The sequence below is a fragment of the Miniopterus natalensis genome, chromosome 8, assembly GCF_054644295.1.
Source record: "Miniopterus natalensis isolate mMinNat1 chromosome 8, mMinNat1.hap1, whole genome shotgun sequence".
Classification (NCBI taxonomy): Eukaryota; Metazoa; Chordata; class Mammalia; order Chiroptera; family Miniopteridae; genus Miniopterus; species Miniopterus natalensis.
The window spans coordinates 82601398-82623341 of NC_142088.1; the positions used below are offsets into that span (position 1 = coordinate 82601398).

The 21944-nt window shown below is 39.8% G+C and overlaps 1 protein-coding gene across 2 annotated transcripts in view; it reads left to right on the plus strand.

The window, feature by feature from the left end:
* The window catches only part of UGGT1 (UDP-glucose glycoprotein glucosyltransferase 1), a 143153-nt gene that overhangs the window by 97974 nt on the left and 23235 nt on the right, over nt 1-21944 (plus strand). For both annotated transcript variants that reach the window (XM_087819948.1, XM_087819947.1), the window contains exons 26-29: nt 8508-8603; nt 13832-13934; nt 14927-15006; nt 15960-16149. In XM_087819948.1, coding sequence (XP_087676074.1) covers nt 8508-8603; nt 13832-13934; nt 14927-15006; nt 15960-16149 — 469 coding nt within the window. The remainder of the gene's footprint in view (nt 1-8507; nt 8604-13831; nt 13935-14926; nt 15007-15959; nt 16150-21944) is intronic.

Genomic DNA, 21944 nt, shown 5'->3' on the forward strand with positions numbered 1-21944 from the left:
CACATAGCAGGTCAAAAATCTCCCAATTCACCCCACCGGCAGCTCCAGCGGCTGTAGTTCACATCTGCCTTGCTGGTGCCTCCGGGCCCTCTCTGTTGGCAGGAGGGCTTTCTTCTCCTTCCCCGTGCCACACAGTTCAGATGCTTTCTGGCATCTTATAGGAAAACAGAGGATCCTTTTACTTCACTGCTGAGTGCAGCCCTCTGGTGCTTTTCTGCTCGGAAGCCACATCCTACAGGACATCCTTTCCTATGGTCTGTACCCGGGGTAAAACTCTGCTGCTCCGGCTGCCACCTATTGTTTCACTGGAAGGCGCTGCCCCCTTCTTGCAGGCACACTGTTTCCCTGACTCCTTGTGCCTGCTTTGCACGGGCTCTCCTTCCATTCTCCTCTCTGGGTTTGAGGTCCCAGATTTTAGATGCCAGTCCACACTCCTAAGGGGAGGGAGCTTTGCAACCTCCAGCCCTCGGGCCTCGCAGCCCAGCACTGGCTTCAAGGGGACTCACCCTTTCTTTGCCGCCCCATCAGACTCTATGATGTTTCTTCAGTGGTCCCTACTCAGATTATATCCACTCAGGAATATTTCCCTTTTTTCCCAAGCTGGCTACACCGTATTTTAGCTGTAAATCCAGTTCGTGGCTGAAAGCAAGGGTGATCTGCTTCTTGTCAGAGTACTGCCATCTTCCCTCCATATCCACCCTTTTACTTTGAATCTACCTTTGTCTCTTGTACACAGCATGTGGTTGGTTTTGTTTTCTGATCCAGTCTGCTACTCTGTGCCTCTTTACTGGTGAATTCAGACCATTTACATTTAGGGTAATTATTGAGGTATGAGGATTTCCTATGGCCACTTTATCTTTTGTTTTCTGGTAGTTCCATGCCTCCATTGGTTCTTTTCCTTGGTACTTCTCTCTGCTGTTTTTGTTTGGTGGTGTTCCATACTTCTTTCCTCTTTGTTTAAGCTATATGTCCTGGTTTGGGGATTTTTGAGTGTGGTTACCACTAGGTTTATAAAAAATAAAGTTGCATATATACAATAGTGTGTTTGTTTTTTCTTTCAAGAGTATCTGATATTCACCCTCCTTTTCCAGTTCAGACCTTTACCCCTCCCCGTTTATGTTTTTGTTGTCACAAATTATCCCTGTTTATGCTGTAAGATTTTGATGATCTTACTCGTAGTGTTGTGACCTTATGTTCTTTGTTTTACGTAGAATAACTCCCTTGCGTATTTCCTGCAGTGGAGGTTAGCTGGTGATAAATCCTCTCAGCTTCTGTATGTCTGGGAACTTCTTTATTTCTCCTTTATATTTAGAGGATAACTGCTGGATTTACTCTTTGTGGCTGATAATTTCTCTCTTTCCGATGCTGAGTATTTGGTTCCACTCTCTTCTGGCTTGTAGAGTTTCTGCTGAGAAGTTGGATGAAATTCTGATGGGTTTTCCTTTGCAGATCACTTCTTTCTTTTCCCTGGCTGCTTTGAGAATTTTTTCTTTGTTGTTAATTTTTGAGTTTCAATAGCTTCTTTGGATTGAAGTAACTAGGTGTTCTGTTTGCTTCTTGGATTCGAGGATCTAATTGTTTTCATAAGTTCAGGAAGTTCTCATCCACTGTTTGTTTGAATAGACTCTGTATTCCCTTCTCCCTCTCTTCTTCTTCCAGAATGTCTATTATTCCAATATTGCTTTTTATGATTGAGTCAGAGAGTTCCTCTAGAGCTCTTTCATTTTTCTTTATGCTCAGGTCTCTCTTCTTCCCTCTCTGTCATTTCTAGATTCCTCTCTTCAATATCACTAATTCTTTCCTCCATCTGCTTGGCTCTGTTTTCCATGCTCATTAGCTCATTCCTCATCTCCTTAATTGCATGCTTCATTTCCAGGATTTCTGATTAGTTCTTTTTTAAAGTTTTAATCTCTTTGGTAAAGTACTCTTTTTGTTCATTGATTTTTTTTCTGAGTACTGAATTGCTTGTTTGTATTTTCTTGCATTTTGTTGACTATTTTCAGAACTGCAGTCTTGAAGTCTGTCATTTATGTCACATATTTCCATGTGTTCCAGCTTGTTTTCTGGGGGTTTTTCATTTTCTTTCTCATCATCCTTTACCGTGGTTGTTCATGGTATTTGCTCCTCTCCTTTTCCTAGGCATAAATGTCCTGTCTATAGCAGCGTTCTCTGAAGAAACCTTTCTACTATTTTCCAGTAGGTGGTGCTGAATTGCAAAATTTTTTTTATCTCTGTGATCTCCCAGATTTGACCTCTGCTGCTTCGACAGCCAGTATATCTGGTCTGCTTGCGGGTGGGGCTTCTTTTGCCCTCACCTTAAGGGTAACCCTGGACCCTTGACCTCTGTGGAGTCGTGTCCCAATCACCAAACTCAGGGATCAGTCACAGATAAAATGTTTCCTTACCTGGCACCGAGGGCAACGGGAGGTGAATTATGGGAGTACAAGGGGCAGCAGGGCTCTGTAGTTCCATTACTTTGTCAGAAACACTCCTGCCGGACAGTGGATATCCCCATGGCAGGACCCCATGCTCTGTTACCACCACCCCCCTCAGCTCTCTATTCCTCCCGGCCATCCAAAGAATGCACTTGCTACCACCAGCTCACTGCCCTCTCCTAGCTGTGCTGCGAGCTCCCAGCTGCAGGTGTGCGTCTGGGCTTTCTTCCCTTCTCTTCTCCCCACTTATTCCTAGTTGCCCACTTTTAGATGTTTCCACACCCGGGTCTCTCAGGCATGCCTCTGTTGAATCAGGAATTATTTGTTGAATTATAATTGATTTGTTGAAATTTCAGGGGGAATGTCCATGGGTATCTCTTACTGTGCCAGTGCTCTGACATCACTTCTTTTTTATTCCTGATGAGTCTAGATAAAAGTTTATCAGTCTTGTTTATATTTTTTAAAGAACCAGTTCTTGGTTTCATGGATCTTTTGTATTATTATTTTTTTTAGACTTTATTTTGTTTATTTCTGCTCTGATCTTTATTATTTCCTTCCTTTTCCTCACTTTGGGCTTTGTTGTTCTTTTTCTAGTTCTTTTCGGTATATGATTAGATTGTTTATTTGTGCTTTTTCTTCATTCTTGAGGTAGATCTGTATTGCTATGAATTTTCCTCTTAGTACTGCTTTTGCTATGTCCCATAGTTTTTGAGTACTTGTGTTTTTATTTTCATTTGTCTCCAGGTATCTTTTCATTACTTCTTTGATCTAATTGTTGCTCCATTCATTGTTTAGTAACATGTTATTTAGCCTCTGTGTGTTTGTGTTTTTTTTTCCTTTAGTTGATTTCTAGTTTCATACCACTTCAGTTGGAGGAGATATGATTTCAGTCTTCTTAAATTTTTTCAGACTTCTTTTGTGGCCTAACGTGTGGTTTATCCTAGAAAATGTACCATGTGATCTTCAAAAGAATGTGTAGTCTGTTGCTTTGGAGTTAAATGCTGTAAAAACGTCAATTAAATTCATCTAAGCTAATATGTCTTATAAGGTATTGTTTATTTGTTGATTTTCTGTCTGGAAGATCTGTCCATTGATATCAATGGGGTGTAAATCCCCTACTATCAGTCTCTCCCTTTATGTCCATCAAGATGTATTTTATATGTTTAGATGCTTCTGTGTTGGGTGCATAAATGTTTACCAGTGCTCATGTTGGATTGCTCCCTTTATCAGTATGTAGTGTCCTCCTTTGTCTCATAATTTATTATAGCCTTTGTATTAGAATCTGTTTTGTCTGATATATGTATTGCTGCCCCAGCTTTTAAAATTTCCATTTCCATGAAATATATCTTTTTACTTTCATTCTCTGTGTGCCTTTTGATCTGAGGTAGGTCTCTTGTTGACAGCATATGTATGGGTCTTGTTTTCGTATCTATTCAATCACCCTCTGTCTTTTGGAGTAATTATTTCATTTATATTAAGGTGATTATTGATAGATATGTAGTTACTTTCATTTTATTATATATATTTATGTTTTTCTTATTTCCTCTTAATATTTCTTATAATACTGGTTTGGGGGTGATAAACTCCTTTAGTTTTTTCTTGGCTGAGGAGCTCTTTATCTGTCCTTTAATTAGAAATGATAGCTTTGCTGAGTAGAGTAATGTTGGTTGTAGGTCCCTGCTTTTCATCACTTTGAATATTTTATGCCAGTCCCTTCTGGCCTGCAACGTTTCTGTTGAGAAATCAGCTGATAGTCTTATGGGTGCTTATGCTTTTCTCTTTTTGCTTTTAAGATTCTCTTTTTGTCTTTAACCTTTGGCATTTTAATTATGTATCTTGCTGTGGGCCTCTTTGGGTTCATCTTGTTTGGGACTCTGTGCTTCCTGGACTTGTGTGTCTTTTTCTTTTAGGTTAGGAAAGTTTTCAGTCATTATTTCTTTAAATAGGTTTTCATTTCCTTGCTTTCTCTCTTTTCCTTCTTGTACCCATATGATGCAAATGTTTGCATGCTTGATGTTGACCCAGAGGTCCCTTAAACTATTATTTTTATTTATTTATTTTCGATTCAGATTAGGTGTTTTTTGCTTCCTTTTCTTTCTGATTGCTGATTTTGATCCTCTGCTTTATCTACTATTGATTCCCTGTAGTGTATTCCTCATTTCAATTATTTTATTTTTCACTTCTGACTGATTATTTATTATGATTTCTACCTCCATTTTTCTGTTTCCTATCTCTTTGTTGAAGTTCTCACTGAGATCACTGAACATCCTTATAGCCTGTGTTTTGAACTCTGCATCTGGTAGATTGCTTCTCTCCATTTTTTTAGTTTTTTTTCTGGAGCATTGTTCTTTTGTTTCATTTGGGACATCTTTCTTTCTCTCCTTATTTTGGATGTGTCTCTGTTTGTTTCTTTGTATTAGGCAGAGCTGCTACATCTCCCGGTCTTGGTAGAGTTGCTAATGTGGTAGTAATCCTGTAGGGCCCAGTGGTGGAGCCTCCCTGATCAACTGCACTGGGCGCTCCAGGTGCTTCCCCTGTGTGGACTGTGAGCATCCTCTTGTTGTAGTGGAATCTTGATTGCTTTTGACAGGTCAGTGGGAGGGAATTATCCCCAGGCTGATTGGCTGCGGGGACTAGTTGTAACCATATTGGGGAGCTGCTTTGTGTGGACTGACCTGATGGCGCAGAACTCACTTCAGTGGGGGCCCTGATGCCTGATGAGTTTTCCCTTTAATGTGTTGCTCATGGTAGTATTTGGGTGGTGAACTTGCATTGTCTGAAGCTGACCACTACTGGTGCTGGCTCTGGGGCCAACCTGGTGGTGCAGGCCAAATCAGTTGCTGACTGTATCCTGCCCAGGGCCACTCGGCGTGATCTACAAAGCAATCTGCAGATGGCTGCTACTTGTGCTGGGTTTGGAGTAGCCTAAGAGAAACCCAAGCTGCAAACCTCGGGCAGCTGCTGCTAGTGCTGGGCTTAGAGCCACTCAGCAAAATGTGCAGAGTATGCCTAGGCCAGGTGCTGCTCGTTTGGAGTTTGTTAAGCTTTAAAAAAATTTAGAGAGTTCTGCAGCATGAACTTAGATGGCTGTTTGTATGGAAAAGACATTGGAAATGGCTTGGGTGGGTGTATACGTTGGGTGGGGCAGGCTCTCAGGGAATCAAGATTGGGTGAACAGCGTTAGCCAGGTTGACAGAGACTCAGATATGGCTCCTGCCTGCCATCTCTGTGGTGTATTGGGGGCTCAGCAGAGGAGTAATGGTCTCTGCCAGCACTTCTGTCTGGGAAAAAGCTCCCCCTCCAGCTCTCGCCCTGATACTAGACAGTTCAGTTCCTCACTGTATGTCCCTGGTGCCTGTCAAGCTGCTGCCCCAGTGATGGAACTCAGTGGGAGTGAGTCCGAGTAAGTCCGTGTGCGGGCCTTTTAAGAGGAAAGCCTGGGACTCCAGCAGCCTCCATGTCACTTAGCCTCAATCCCCCTTGTTTTTACAGCTAAAAGTTGTAGGGACTTCTGTTCCTGGCACTGGAACCCTAGGCTGGGAGGCTTGGTGTGGGGCTGTGCCCCCTTGCTCCTCAGGGGGCACCTCTGCAGCCAAGGTATCCCTTTCGATTTTTAAAGTGCCACCCACGGGTGTGGGCCGGTCTCTTCCACGTTTCAAGCCCTCCTGTCAGTGTTGTCGTAGGCTGTACCATTTTATTTCTCAGCAGTAATGCAGAAGGATTCCAATTTCTCCACATCCTCAGCAACACTTATTATTTTCTGTTTTTTTAATAATACCCATTATAATGGGCATAAGAGTGGTCTCTCTGTGGTTTGATATATAATTCCCTAATGATTAGTGATACTGAGCATCTGTTCATGTGCTTATCGGTCATGTGTGTATATCTTTGAAAAAATATCTATCCAAGTCTTTTGCTCATTTTAATTGTTTATTTTGTTGTTGATTTGTAGGGGTTCTTCATATATTCTTGGTAGCAATCCTTCACACATACACCATGTGCGGCATTCTCTTGCACTGTGTGGTCTGCCTTCCACCCTTTTGGCGGTGCTCTTTGTGGTATAGCAGAGGATGTAACAGTTACAAGTTCTAGGCTTTTATTCATCTTTTTCATGTACCATCATTCTGCAGAGTTCAAGATACACATCTTAGTGAAGTGTTGACTTCAACAGCTGCCAAAGGAGTCTCTTTGTCAAGTCTTGAGTGATATGGCAAGGAATCTTTATTTCTTACAGATAAGAGGTTGCCGCTTACCTCAGTGACTCCTAAGCAGTTCCCCTTGTTCCAGCCTATGAAACACTTCCCTGGTGCAGGCCAGTAGGTGCCCTGACCTGAAGCCACCATGCCATGGGCATGGGCATGGGCATGGGCTTGGTGTGGTGTGTGCCCATGATCACTCCCTCTTTCTGTGAGGTTTGGGGAGTAGCCTCTTGGAGTCTTTGTGGACTAGTATATAATTGCCAAATTGCACAGAAGTCTTGCCTTTCATCAACCAGAGGTGGTTCTGGGTCTGTCCTGGGTGAATTTAGAGAAATAAGGTAGTTATAGGACTGTCAAATGATTGATTCTAAAGCTATTCGGCTTCTCAGAATTACCTTGCCTGCCTAGGCCTTTTCACTGATGCCAGGGCTGCTCCACCTTGGAGCACCCCCTTCCCTCATTACAGCCACAGCTTTCATTCATGACCCAGACCTGCAGCTACGAGGCTGACCTCAGCTTTCTGAAGCTCAGCGGGGGGCTCTGTGATTGTGGTGCCCTGTGAGCCTTTATGAAGTTTCCTGATGGCCCGCTTAGCCCAGTTCACAGAACTAAGTGTCCCTTGACATGTTTTGTGACTATGTTGACACATCACAGGAAACAAGTGGCCTATACTTTATGTATTCAGAGGTAGTATTGAGAAGAACCAAAAGATGTCATTTGGTATAGTTGTTTGGTTCAATAAGAAAATATACAGGCTTGATTCTAGTTCAGATGTACTCACAAGTGCTCTTTTAGAATTCTTAGGATTTAATTCTTAGTTCAACAGATTACAAGCACTTTTTAAATGTCATGACTTAGTTCAAGACCTTCCTTGGTTAGAAACCAACTTTAGAATGGGTAGAAAAAGCAGAAATGCTTTTCTTGGTTGTTTACCAGAGTGTTGATTGTAATAGTGAAATAGGAAACAACCAAATGTTCGATAGCTGATTGGTTTAATAGATTATGATGTACCCCTAAATATAATATTATGTAGTTATTGATAATATGCTCTTATATTTATCAACAAAAAGATGCTTATAATGTATTGTTAAGTGAAAAAACAAGTTACCAGGTAATATAATCCCATTTTTGTGTATATATATTTATTTAAAAATATACAAGAATTATGAACCAAAATGTTTAGTGATTATTTTTTGATAATGGTATTGTTTGTATCTCATTTTTGTCTATAGTTTTTCCCCATTTTTCCAGTGAATCGTTACTCTGATAATCATAAAAAGTACTAAAGTTATTAAGAAGAGGGTGAGAGCCCTGGCTGGGTGGCTCAGTTGTTTGGAGTGAGCATCATCCTGTGAACTGAAGGGTCGTGAGTTCGATTCCATCAAAGCACATACCTGGGTTGCGGGTTCGATCCCCAGCTGAAGTGTACTCAGGAAACAACCAATCGTCATTTCTCTCTCTCTTTCTCCCTCTGCCTCTCTGGAATCAATGAAAAGCGTATCCTCTGGCGAGGATTAAAATAAAACAAGAGGGTGAGAGAGAATGTAAATAACACTGACTGCCAGTCTCTTATGGGCCAGACCCAGAGGTAGATCCTTTGTGTGTTTAGGCAGTACAATATTTACAAGAGCCATGCAAATTAGGCATCACCTTCAATTCACATAGCAAAAAGTCAGTACCTTTCCCAAAGTTACAAAACTAATCATTCTCAGAATCAGTACTTTTTCTCATGCCTGTTGGTACAAAGTTCATACTTTCCTCAAACCATCTTGTTGGCATTCAGTACTTCGGCTGATTATATTATATTATGGCAATAATTGGAAAAACCTTCCGTTTAAAGAGATGCTAAATCTTTACCAACTATGTCTTTCAGGGCAAGTGACTTGGTAATGAAGGTGGATGCTCTCCTATCAGCTCAACCAAAAGGGGAAGCAAGAGTCGAGTACCAGTTTTTTGAAGACAGACACAGGTATAGAAATAATGTTGAATTTGTGCCTATTCTTGAATATTAAACTTTTTAAAATGAAATTGAATGTTTTATTATTAAACTGTTGTTTTCTACAAGGCTGTTGCTTCTCTGTATAAAAATAGCTCCAGCAAATGCAGTATATTGTAAAATTAACAGTTTTCTTTATCATCTGACACTGTACATCTAACAAAAACTTTTCTCCTCCCTGGTTATTTCCAACAAAAAGGTCATTAAGTATTTCAAAAGTTACAATATTATATAAGGCTTAAAATAACAAAGTTATCTTTGCTATACATAATTTTATAACCAGATTTTACCAAAGATAATTTCAGGAATTCTGAATGTTATAACTGTAGCCTAGCCTGAAAATCATAGGGCCGTTGAGAAAACAGTGCATATTATGTTTATCTGCAATCATTAGAAAGTTAAGGGCTATTTTCTTCAAGGAGCATTGTAAGTAGCTTCTTTTTCCACTTTTATTACTAAAAATTGTTATCTCCTATCCACCACTAACTTAAGACAACTGTGCTAGATCAAGTTGTTTCATACTTTATTTAGGGGCTTCGTTTTCACTCCTCAGTAGATTTTAGGTATCTCTCACATGCTTCTTCACGCATTGGTTCATCTAGTTCTGAAGGGTTAGTCAGTGCCATCTTGATCAGCCAACCATCTTTGTGACAAGGTCTGTTGACGAGTCCTGGGTTTTCTACTGGAGCTTCATTAATTTCAGTTACTTCTCCTGACAGAGGGGAATAGAGTTCATGAGCGGCTTCCATACTTTCCAAAGCACCAAACTCACCTTGTTCAGTTTTGCTCCAACTTCAGGCCAACTATAGTAAACAACATCTCCCAAAGCTTCCTGACCAAAATTGCTGATTCCCACTGTTGCAGTACCATTTTCTGTCATTGGCTCATGTTTCTCTGTGAGTTTATGCACCAAGAGCAGATGGGGCTGTTGTGCATCGTCTGGGTGGCACCGAGGCAGTGCGCAGGCTGCAGCCACGGCAGCGCTGTCTTCAGTATGAAAGTCTTGGGGTTGTCTGCACCTCAGGCCGTTAATTTCTCATATAAAAGGTGTACATAAGTTCTTCTGTGAACGGGACATTTGTCTGGCGTACGGTTCTCTTATGTTCATATTCATATGTAAAACTCATATACAGATCTCAGTTGACTGAAAGCTGATATTTATTTCTAAATCCACCCGAAATAGTTCTGAATGCACCCTATTAGAAAACAGCATTTAATAAAGCGGATCCGTTGTAATTTTTTGATACTCGAGAATAAACAGTTCGTTAGAGCACTTGTCTTATTCATCTTTTATTGAAAACGGTTTTGTTTTCAATAAAATAAAAATAAGTTTAGCATTAAGAGGAAGTCCTTGCCTTTTCCCCCCAGTTTTTTATTAGAAAAAGTTTCAAACCAAGAGAATAGTTGAAAGACTATCTATTTAATCTAGATTCACCAGTTTTTAACAAATGTCACACTTATCATCTGTGTGTGTATTTATGTATGTATAGTGTACATAATGTCTATTTGTATGTTTGCAGACAAACATGCATGCACTCACATATTTTCTGAATTCCTTGAAACTACATTGCAGGCATCATTGTATATCCTGCCTAAATTATTCAGCATACATCTCCTGGGTACTAGGAGTTCCTCACAGTACTTACTAGCATACCTCAGCAACTTAATCTTGATACAGTAATATTAAATAATACACAGTTCGAATTCAGATTTCACCATTGCCCTAGTAATGACCTTTTACAGCTATTTTATTTTAATCAGTCTCCTTTAATCTAGAATAGTTACCTGTTTTTCTTTCTTCTTTTTTTTTTACTTTTTTATGAGTCCATACCAGTTGTCTTGTGGAATGTTTCACAGTCTGGATTGTTTCCTCATGACGAGGCTTAATGTTTGCGTGTCTTTGGGAGGAACTCCTACGTTGATGTACGTAGCCCTTGCCTTACTGGGCATGTGTACATCTCAGTTGCCCCTTAGAATCACCAGGGAAGCCTTAGACACAGAACCCCTCTGTGGCTCCAACTTGAGTCTGGGGAAGGTGGGCCTCGCTGGCCGGTGCCGCCTCACACCGTCCTGGGGGACCGAGCCAAGCGGGCTGGCCGCTCCAGGCTGGAACGGGGCCCCTCCTTTCCTCCTTGCTCTGTCTCCTCATCTCATGTTGCCGGGGTGTGAGAACGTCTGTGTCTCCTTGCTCATAACCCTCGTTGGATTTTTCCCATTAGTACCCATCTTCTCATCACTGTACTTTCAGGAAATAATTTGTTATCTAGTTCCTGCCCCAGGAAACGTATTTCCTGATTGACCAGAAATCTTGTTTGCCTTTCATGGCCAAGATAGTGAATCCTGAGCAAGAACTCTTCTCTTTCCAGAATACCCCTTTCCCCATGAGTCTTACGTAATGAATATGTCCTGATTACAAATTCTGTTATGATACAAATTATAATTAGAGAAATTCTTTTTTATTGGGGTTGTGCTAGTTAAATGAGTATTTGCTTTGTTTATATCAGAAGTTACTTATTTTTTTAATAAAAGAGATGGTCTGAATTACTGGGTATGTGTATCCTTGCCCTGAAAGTGTGTTCCTGGAACAGCAGCCAGGCATTGTTTGGGAGAGTGTTGGAAACACAGTCTCTGGCTCCAACCCAGACTCCTGACTGAGCATCTCCTCTGTAACAAGGTGATTCCCGTGTACACTAAGATGGGTGAAGCACTGTAGTCTTTGACATTTGCTCTGCCAGCCTCACAAAAATGTGTGTGAACCCAAGATCTGTTCCTCTCTCTGTTAGTTTTGGCCTTATTCTGGTCTTTTTTCCTGACCAATACAGTGAGTAGATTTAAACAGGATATTGTCTATGTTGTTATGCATTTCTATACCAGAGTTACTCTTTTCTTGGTTTTTGTCTTGCCCTCCTTTTTTTTGTCAAGAGATTGGGGGTGGTTAAAAGACATCTACAGGGTCAGTTTCTGGGTGTGCCTGTTGAGGATCACCTAGAATATTGCCTCAGAACATGAACATGGCAAACAGAACTCTGCCCCAAGTGCCAGAGTTCCCAGTGTTGGCCTGGGCAGGCCTGGCCCAGGCCTCTTTGGGGCTCCGCTTCTTGTTCCCCTTGTGAGACTTTGTATCATGCTATTCTCTAGTATACTTTTCCTCTAGAGTCACACAGAAGTCCAGAGTATCTGAGGGCAGTGGCTCTCACATTTTTACCTAGATAGTTTGTTAAAATGCAGATTGCTGGACCTATCCCCAGAGTTTCTGATTCAGTAAGTCTGGGTTGGGGCCTGACAGTTTGTTTTTACAAATTCCCAGGTGAAGCTGCTGCTGCTGGTTTGGAGCCACACTTTGAAAACAGCTGTATTAGAGTCAACACATAATGTTGCAGCAATTCTTGGGGACTGGAATTGTTAGCATCAGAGTGGACAGCGTCTGCTGCAGTCTCTCTGGTGGTTATTTCCAAAGCACTGAGGGCCGAAATAACCTCCAGCACCACTTAGATTATAGTTGCCCAGTTTTATCAGTGATGTTCTGTTTTGTTCTTGCATCAGAGTAGTGTTAGCAGCCCTGCCTGGGTACCCCAGGTACTTAGAGCATCATCCCTGAGTGCCAAGGTTGTAGGTTCTATCTCTGGTCAGGGCACATCCAGGAATCAACCAATGATGGGTGAATAGGTGGAACAGCAAATCCATGTTTCTCTCTCTCCCTCCCCCGTCCTCTCTCTAAAATCAATCACTAAGTAGCGGTTAGCATTGGAACTGCATTAAAATATTGTTCAGAGCAGACAGTGGTAAACATTGTTTCAACAATTAATGTCTTTAGAAATTGGATATTTAAAAAATATATATTTTTATTGATTTCAGAGAGAGAAAGGGGGAAAGAGAGAGAAACATCCATGATGAGAGAGTCATTGATCGGCAGCCTCCTGCATACCCCCTGTTGGGGATCGAGCCTGAAACCCGGGCACGTGCCCTGACTGGGAATCAAACCGAGATCTCCTCGTTCATAGGTCAATGCTCAACTGCTGGGCCATGCCAGCCGGGCAGAAATTGGATATATTTTTAAATCCTTTAAAGTGTATTTCTGTTTAAAAATGTGTCAGAGGCTCCTGCTCCTCTTAAGTCACCTGAATCAATCAATGTGACAAGTTTAGGTGAAGGCTGTGAAACTGGACACGGCATGTGGGAAAATGCATGTTCCCCCCAGAAACCCTAGGAGTTCAGACTGAAACCTCACAGCTGTTGTTTGTAACTTATTAAGAACAGATGAAATATGTATAACTTAATACTGGAAGGATGTACTGAAGTTCATTTCTTGGCCTTGTAAATTTGTTTATTTCTTCAGGAAACATGGTTGATAGTACATATTAGCCACCAAAATATTTGTATTCTGTGACTCAGTAATCTCATGTCTAGGACTTCATTGACTCTAAAGAAATTTCCAAGTATGATAAGAGCTGATGTACAAAGTTATTTTGCAGGTTTAAAGATCTACATGTCCAGCAGTAAGGAATAGCTTAAGTAACTATGGCAGATTCCCTTGGTAACTAGATGGTTTCTTCTTCTTCGGGGTATTTGATGTGTAACAACACGGGAGACCTTTATGAGAAAGTGGTGGGGGAGGGAAGGAAATGGAATACTCTGTAGGTACAGTTGTTCTTTATATAGGCATGTAAGGAGGACTACACAGGATATGCCACAAAGTAGTTGGGTGGGGATGGTGAGATTTTATGATTATTTATTTTCCTTTTCTTTCGTCTGCAAGTTTTCTGTAATTTTCTTAAATTCCTTTTATTATGTAAAAAATGATTTTGTTTTTTTCTCTCATACCCTTTTTGCAAAGAAATAAAAATTGGCATAATATTTGTAAATGTCAAAAACAAACTTAAAAGGCTTTTAGCAGTTTTCAGCTAAATACAATTTCAAGCTGGTTTTCCCTCTCTTAACACACATCTTTCAATCCACTTCAAGTGAACCTGAGTCAATTAGAGGGTTTTGTAAACTTTGAGGGAGACATAATCACATAGTTGACCACCTTGTAGCCTTCTTGTTCTAGAGCTAAAGTTTTTTTGAAATGCTAAGAGGGCTGATAAATTATTATTCAACCCTCCCCTCACAGCCGCCTCACCCCCCCCACCCCATTGCAAAAACAAATTAACTTTGTGTCTTGTTTTCCTCCAGATTAACGTTTTATCTTTTGATCTCTGTAGTGCAATTAAACTGAGGCCGAAAGAAGGAGAGACATACTTTGATGTCGTGGCTGTCATTGACCCTGTCACCAGAGAATCGCAGAGACTTGCCCCATTGCTCTTGGTAGGGACAGCCCTACAGTTAGTATACCATCTCTTTGTGAAGTGATCACATCCCCTGTGGCTCTCTGAGATCGTTAGTTATCTTCAGAGGGCATTGGAAAACCCTGTAAGGCATCTTGGCGGAGCTAATGTCTTCATAAAGATTGGTAATGGCTCTGGAAACAGCTTCGTAACCTTAGTTGGTTCAGGCTTGGTTGGTTAGCTCATGTAATAAAGAACAAAATTATCCGTATTTAGAGCAAAATGTCTTTGAATTAAATTGATTTATGCCATATTTTAATTTATAATGGTAAAGAGGTAAAAATTTAAAAGAATTCTGCCTTATCATTTTCCTCTTATAGTTAGCATGTATTTTACACATGTATATAGTACAATTTTGAGAAAACTTAAAAGAGCTCTGCCTAAAACACAGTTGCTTCAACTTGTTCTGCTTTGTATTTTTAAGACAAAGTTTTCATGAAGTATAATGAACTAACCTTTTTTTGTGGGTATTTGTATATATGTGTTTTCATACCATAGTATGTAAGCAGCACTGATGAATCTTTATTTTTTTATTTTTTTAAAAATATATCTTTATTGATTTCAGAGAGAGGAAAGGAGAGGGGGAGAGAGAGAGATAGAAACATCAATGATGAGAGAGTCATTGATCGAGCCTGCAACCCAGGCATGTGCCCTGACGGGTAATCGAACCCCGATCGCTTGGATCCCAGGTCGACGCTCAACCGCTGAGCCACGCCCGGCTGGGCGCACTGATGAATCTTTATATTTCCCTTGTGTGGACAGCTCCCCATTCTCTGTCTACTGCTTACCACCTGCATAGGGGGCAGTGATTTGCAACAGCCTGCTTCCCATGTTTTGACAAGTGATATGTATGTGTGATTTAGATTGTGCACTAGAGTGCGTATCTTTTTGCAAGATATTAAGAAATGTTCTCTCTGTTAACTCAGTATCAAGTGATAAATTTATGTTTTGTCATCTGGTTTGTTCTCTTAGGTGTTAACTCAGCTGATCAACATGAATCTAAGAGTATTTATGAACTGCCAGTCTAAACTTTCTGACATGCCTTTAAAAAGGTAAAACAAGCTCTTTAAGAAATCAACAATTGAAAAAAATCTAAAAGCTGGGTTTATAAATGAGTCGTCATATTTGAGGAGGTCATTTACTGAATGCTTAGTTTTGCTAACTTTCTGCTCTAATCAGAAGTTGGATGAACTCACAGTGGGAGTGGGAGCACTTAGGTGGCATTAACTCAAGCTCCCTGCACTGTGCTTCTTTCCCTCTTTCTTTTTGGTCAGAAGTATACTGTTCTCTAACTGTATAGTTAGAGAACTGTATAGAACATTGGATCAATGTAGCTATTAAATTTACCTCGATAGTTAAAATGTGCTGTGCTGAGAAAAGACTTGTCTGTACTTTTTTCATCTTAAAAGAAGAGCACTCATACGTGCATCTTGAAAAGGAGGGCAGACTTACTCTCTGAGCTCTGAAATGGTCATTATGAAAAAGATACAAAAAGCAGTTAGTAATAGCATAGCACGTGTTAGAACTATGGGACTTTCTAATTTACAAATGTGCTGTGTGCTATAGGGTAGATTCTAAGTGAATTTTCAAACTGTGTTTGAAAGGGGCAAAGTTTCCAGCTTCCACCATTGTCCTTGTTCAGGAGAGAAATGTTTAAACTATTACTGAGCTCATCTGAGCACCCAGTCACTACCTAGGACTTTGTAAGAGAAAAGTGAAACACTCAGGAAATGCCTGAGACCCCAATGGCAGCCATCCATAGCAGAACAGGAAGGGGGACCTCCCTCTCAGTCCTGTTCCTCTGGCTCTGCTCTTGCATCTGCAACGGCCAGAGGAAGTTAGTTAGGTTAAGAAACAGTTTTGGAAGCACTTTCCCAGTCTGGAAGGAAACCCAAATCTAGTTTGTTGTAAGCCAGCTGTTTACCTTTATGAAGGCCTATAATCTCAAGGACTGATTGTATTAAAAAAACACACACACAACTAACACTTTTCTTTTTAATTTCAGCTTTTACCGTTATGTCTTAGAACCAGAGATTTCTTTCACTTCAGACAACAGTTTTGCTAAGGGTCCAATAGCCAAATTTTTGGATATGCCACAGTCTCCTCTGTTCACTCTGAATTTGAACACACCTGAGAGTTGGATGGTGGAGTCTGTCAGAACTCCATATGATCTGGATAATATTTATTTAGAAGAGGTAAGAATATCATTGCTTCCAAGTATCTAATCATGTGTAGAACCTGCTTTAGATATCGTGGTGAATAGTCTCTGACTGAAGACTGGATCACAGCCTAGGCAGGCCTTTGAGATGTCAATATTCAGGCATCATTATATTCTTAAAAATAGTAATTCATTGAGATCTAATTCACATACCATAAAATTCACCCTTTTAAAATGTATAGTTCCATAGTTTTAATATATTCACAGAGCTGTGCAGCCATCATCACTGTCTAATTTTAGAATGTTTCCATGACCCTTTCAAGAAACTCCATGCCCATTAGCAGTCACTCCCATTCCTCTTGGCCACCACACATCTGCTTTCTGCCTCTGTGGATTTGCCTGTTCTGACATTTCATCTGCATACAATCATATTTTTATGACTGCCTTTTTTCACTTAAATTATTTTCAAGGTTCATCCTTCCTGTAGCATTAGTACTTAATTCCTTTTTATTGCCAGATAATATTCCATGGTACAGATATACCATATGTCAATTATTCATTCATTGATAGACATTTGTGTTGCTTCTACTTTTTGGCTATTATGATTAGTGCTGCTATGAACATTCATGCACAAGTTTTTATAGATAACGCTTTTATTTCTCTTGGGTATATACTTAGGAGTGGGGTTGCTAGGTCATATGATAATTTTATGTTTGACCTTTTGAGGGATTTCTGAGCTGTTTTCCAAAGTGACTGTACCATTTTCTATTCCTGACCCAATGACAAATGATGTTAAGCATTTTTTAATATGTTTATTAGTCATCTGTATACCACCTTTGGAGAAGTGTATTCAAATTTTTTGCCTATTTTTAAAATTTGCTTGTCTTTTTGTCGAATTATAAGAGATCTTTAAATAGCCTGGATACAAGTTCCTTACCAAATATATTATTGGCAAATAAGTTATTTTCATTCCATGGGTTTTTTTTTTCACTTTCCAGATAATGTCCTTTAAAGCACAAACGTTTCAAATTTAATGAAGTCTGAGTTACCTGTTTTTTCTTTCATTGTATGTGCTTTTGGTGTTTACCTGAGAAATCATTGTTTAATCCCAGGTCACAAAGATTTGCTATGTTTTCTTCCAAGACTTTATTATATTTAGGTCTCTGATTCATTTAGAGCTAATTTTTGCGTACAGTGTGATGGTGTCACCTTTATTCTTTCAGTGTATATCCAGTTGTCCCAGCATCATTTGTTGAAAAGACTGCTCTTTCCCCAATCGGATGGTCTTGGCACCTTTGTTGAAAATGAATGAATCCTAAATGTGAAGATTTAATTCTAGACTCTCAGTTCTGTTCTATTGATCTGTGTGTCTATCCTTAAGCCAGTACCACATTGTCTTATTTACTATAGCTTTATAATAAGTTTTGAAATGGGTATGTGTGAGTTTTTTAATTTTGTTTTTCTTTTTCAAGATCATTTTGGCTATTCTGAGTTTTTTGCGTTTTGGAATCAGCTTGTTAATATCTGCAGAAAAGGCGATGGAATTTTGATAGGGATTGCCTTAAATCCCTAGGTTTAGGGATTTGCCATCTTAACAATTTAGTGTTCTGATCCATGAATATGGACAGTCTTTCCATTTATTTAGGTCTTTAATTTCTTTTAACAACGTTTTGTAGTTTTTAGTATCTACAAGCCTGTACAGGTCATGTCATCTGCAAAGAGAGGTAATTTCACTTCTTTCTTTCCAAACTGGATGTCTTTAATTTTCTTACCTAATTGGGAAATTTTAAAATTACTAATTAAATCTCTTGCTAAGAGTCTATTTAGGTTTTCTGTTTTATCTTGTCAGTTTCCAGAGTTTTTGTATCTTGGGAATTTATCATTCTATATAAGTTATCTAATTTGTTGGCATATAGTTATTCACAACATTTTCTTATAGCCTTTTTAATTTTAGTAGCAATGTCTCCTGTTTCCTTGCTGATTTCAGTAAGTTGGCTCTTTCTTTTTTTCCTGGTCATTCTAGCTAAAAGGTTATCAGTTTGTTGATATTTTTGAAGAACCAGCTTTTGGCTTCATTGCTTTTTCTTTTTTTATTCTTTATTTTTATTTCCATATAACTGTACTTTGAGTCTCTAAGATAAGTGGTCCCATTCCTCTAACCTATTTTCAAAGGTAGGAAGCTCACAAGTATAATTCACTAATGTCTCTTTGTTCCCCTCACTCCCTGGACCTAGCTCAGTGTTTTTTAACAAAGGGATTAAAAGACATGGTCTTTACTCTCAAGAAGCTTAAAGCTTCTCAGAGCCTCCTTCCTTTTTAAGACATTTGTCTCTGTGTCTATCCTAAATATCTCCTGCTACAATTGAAGCCTGTTCCTGATTCTGTCTTCTTGGAATTGGGAGACCAGGAACTTAGCTACCAAAGGATTTCTCAGTCTTTTTTCATTAGGTTAAATAACTCTAGTTTCTTTTTTTTAAAAATATATCTTTATTGATTTCAGAGAGAGGAAAGGAGAGGGAGAGAGAGAAACATCAATGATGAGAGAGTCATTTTTTGGCTGCCTCCTGCACGCCCCTGACTGGGGATTGAGCCCACAGCCCGGGCAGATGCCCTGACCGGGAATTGAACCCCGGTTGTCTGGATCCTAGGTTGAAGCTCCACTGCTGAGCCACGCCCGGCCGGGCACTCTAGTTTCTTTAAGAAGGACCCTTTAGTACTTGTTAGGGAAGGGTGTTTGTGTATACACACTGGCCTTACTCCCCACCCCAATCCTACCCATCATATTTTTTTAATTAAATTTATTGGGGTGACAATGGTCAATGTGAACACAGAGCTTTCAGGTGTGGGTTTGTTTTTTTTTTAAAATATATCTTTATTGATTTCAGAGAGAGGAAGGGAGAGGGAGAGAGAGAGAAACATCAATGATGAGAGAGCCATTGATCAGCTGCAGCCCGCAACCCGGGCATGTACCCTGACCGGGAATCGAACCCCGATCTCCTGGATCCTAGGTTGACGCTCAACCGCTGAACCACGCCCGGCTGGGCCAGGTGTGGGTTTCTGTGTTACAAGATCTATATATTGTTCTGTGCGCCTGCCACCCAAAGTCATATCTTCTCCCATCACTACATATTAATACCTCCTTCACCCACCAGCCCTCCACCCCCTGCCCTCTGGCAACCACCCCACTGCTGTGTGTGTCGACAAGTTTTAGTTTTATATCCCACATATGAGTGAAATGATAAGGTTCTTAGCTTTTTTGACTGACATTTCACTTAGCATAATCTCAAGGTCCATCCATGTTGTTGCAAATGACAGTATTGCATCCTTTCTTATGGCTGAGTAGTGCCCACTGTGTGCATGTCCCACATCTTCATTGTCCAGTCCTGTATTGCAGGACACTTTGGTTGTTTCCATGTCTTGGCCACCGTGAATAATGCCGCAATGAACATAGGGGTGCATATATCTTTGCGAATACATGTTTCTCAGTTTTTCAGGTAGGTACCCAAGAGAGGGATTGCTGGGTTATATGGTAGCTCTATTCTTTATTTTTTGAGGAACTGCCAGACTGCTTTCCATAGTGGCTGTACCAGCCTACATTCCCACCAGCAGAGAATGAGGGCTCCCTTTCCCCACAGCCTCTCCAGCACTTGTTACTTGTCATGTTGATAACAGCCACTCTAACAGGCATGAGGTGGTACCTCATTGTAGTTTTGATTTGCATTTCCCAAATTGCTAGTGAGGTCAAACATCTTTTCATGTATCTATTGTCTGTTCATATGTCTTCTTCGGAGAGGTGTCTGCTCAGGTCCTCTGCCCACTTTTTGATTGGGTTGTTTGGTTGGTGTTGAGTTTTATGAGTTCTTTATATATTTTGGAAACTAAACCTTTGTGGGAGCTACTGTTTGCAAATATCATCTCCCATCTGGTTGGCTGCCTCTTTGTTTGGTTGTCAGTTTCTTTTGCTGTGCAGAGCTTTTTAGTTTGATATAGGCCCATTCATTTATTTTTGCCTTTACTTCCCTTGCCTTTGGGGTCAACTTCATAAAATGCTTTCTATGACCCAAGATTCATAAGTTTGGCACCTATGTTTTTTTCTATGTAACTTATTGTTTCAGGTCTCACAGTTAGGTCTTTGATCCAGTTTGGGTTTATTTTTGTACATGGGGACAAACTGTAATCCAGTTTCATTCTTTTGCATTTGGCTTTCCAGTTTTCTCAGCACCATTTGTTGAAGAGACTATTTTTACTCTGTGGTGTGTTTCGGGCTCCTTTGTCGAAAATTATCTGCCCATATACATGTGGTTTTTTATATCTGGGCTCTCAGTTCTGTCCCACTGGTCTGTGTGTCTGTTTCTGTGCCAATCCCATGCTGGTTTGATTATTGTAGCTCTGTACTGTAATTTGAAGTCAGGTAGGGTGATACCTCCAGCTTCGTTCTTTTTCCTCAGGATTGCTTTGGCTGTTCTGGGTCTTTTGTGGTTCCATACAAATCTGATGATTTCTTGTTCTATTTTTTTATAAAATGACATTGGGATTTTGATAAAGATGCATTAAATCTGTGTATTGCTTTGGGTAATATGGCCATTTTAACAATGTTGAGTCTTCCAATCCATGAACACAGGATATTTTTTCATTTTGTTGTGTCTTTTTCAATTTCTTTTAATAACGTTTTATAATTTTTAGTATATAGGTCTTTACATTCTTTGTTAAGTTTACTCCTAGGTATTTTATTCTTCTGGTTGCAATTACAAAAGGAATTGTTTTTTGTTTTGTTTTTTAATTTATTTTTCTAAAGTTCTGTTGTTAGTGTACAGGAAGGTAGTGGACTTTTGTACACTGATTTTGTATCCTGCAACTTTGCTGTATTTGTTTATTGTTTCTAATAGTTTTTTGGTGGAGCCTTAAGATTTTCCATATACAGAATCATGTTTTCTGTAAAAAGTCACAGTTTTACTTCTTCCTTCCCCATCTGGATGCCTTTTCTTTCTTTCTCTAGCCTCTTGCTCTGGCTGGACTTCCAGTACTGTGTTGAATAAGAGGGTGAGAGTGGGCATCCTGGTCCTGTTCCTGATCTTAGAGGAAAAGCTTTCAGGTTTTCACCATTGAGTGTGATGTTGGCTGAGGGTTCATCAGATATGGCCTTTATTAGGTTGAGGTGTTTTCCTTCTATTCCTAATTCTATTGAGTGTGTTCATCATAAATGGATGTTGTATCTTATCAAATGCCTTTTCTGTGTCTATTGATAAGATCATATGATTCTTATCCTTTCTTTTGTTACTGTGTATCACATGGATTGTTTATGTATTTACATTGAACCATCCTTGTGCCCCTGGAATTACCCCCACGTGATCGTGATGTGTTATTTTTGATGTACTGCTGTATTCAGTTTGCTAGTACTTTGTTTAGGATTTTTGCATCTGTAGTCATCAGAGATATTGGTCTGTAGTTTTCTTTTTGTGTGTTATCCTTGCCAGATTTTGGAATCAGGGTCACATTTGACTCATAAAATGTGTTAGGAAGTATTGCCTCTTCTTCAAATTTTTTGAAGAGTTTGAGAAGGAGAGGTTTTAAGTCGTCTTTGAACACTTGGTAGAATTCACTGGTGATGCCATCTGGTCCTGGACTTTTGTTTTTTGGGATGTTTTTGATGGTTGTTTCAGTCTGCTTACCAGTCTATTTAGATTTTTCCAATCCTTCATGATTTAGTCTAGAGAGGTTATATATTTCTAGGAACTTACCCATTTCTTATAGGTTATTGAATTTAGTGACATGTAGTCTTTCATAATATTCTGGTATGATTCTTTGTATATCTGTGATGTCTGTGGTGACTTC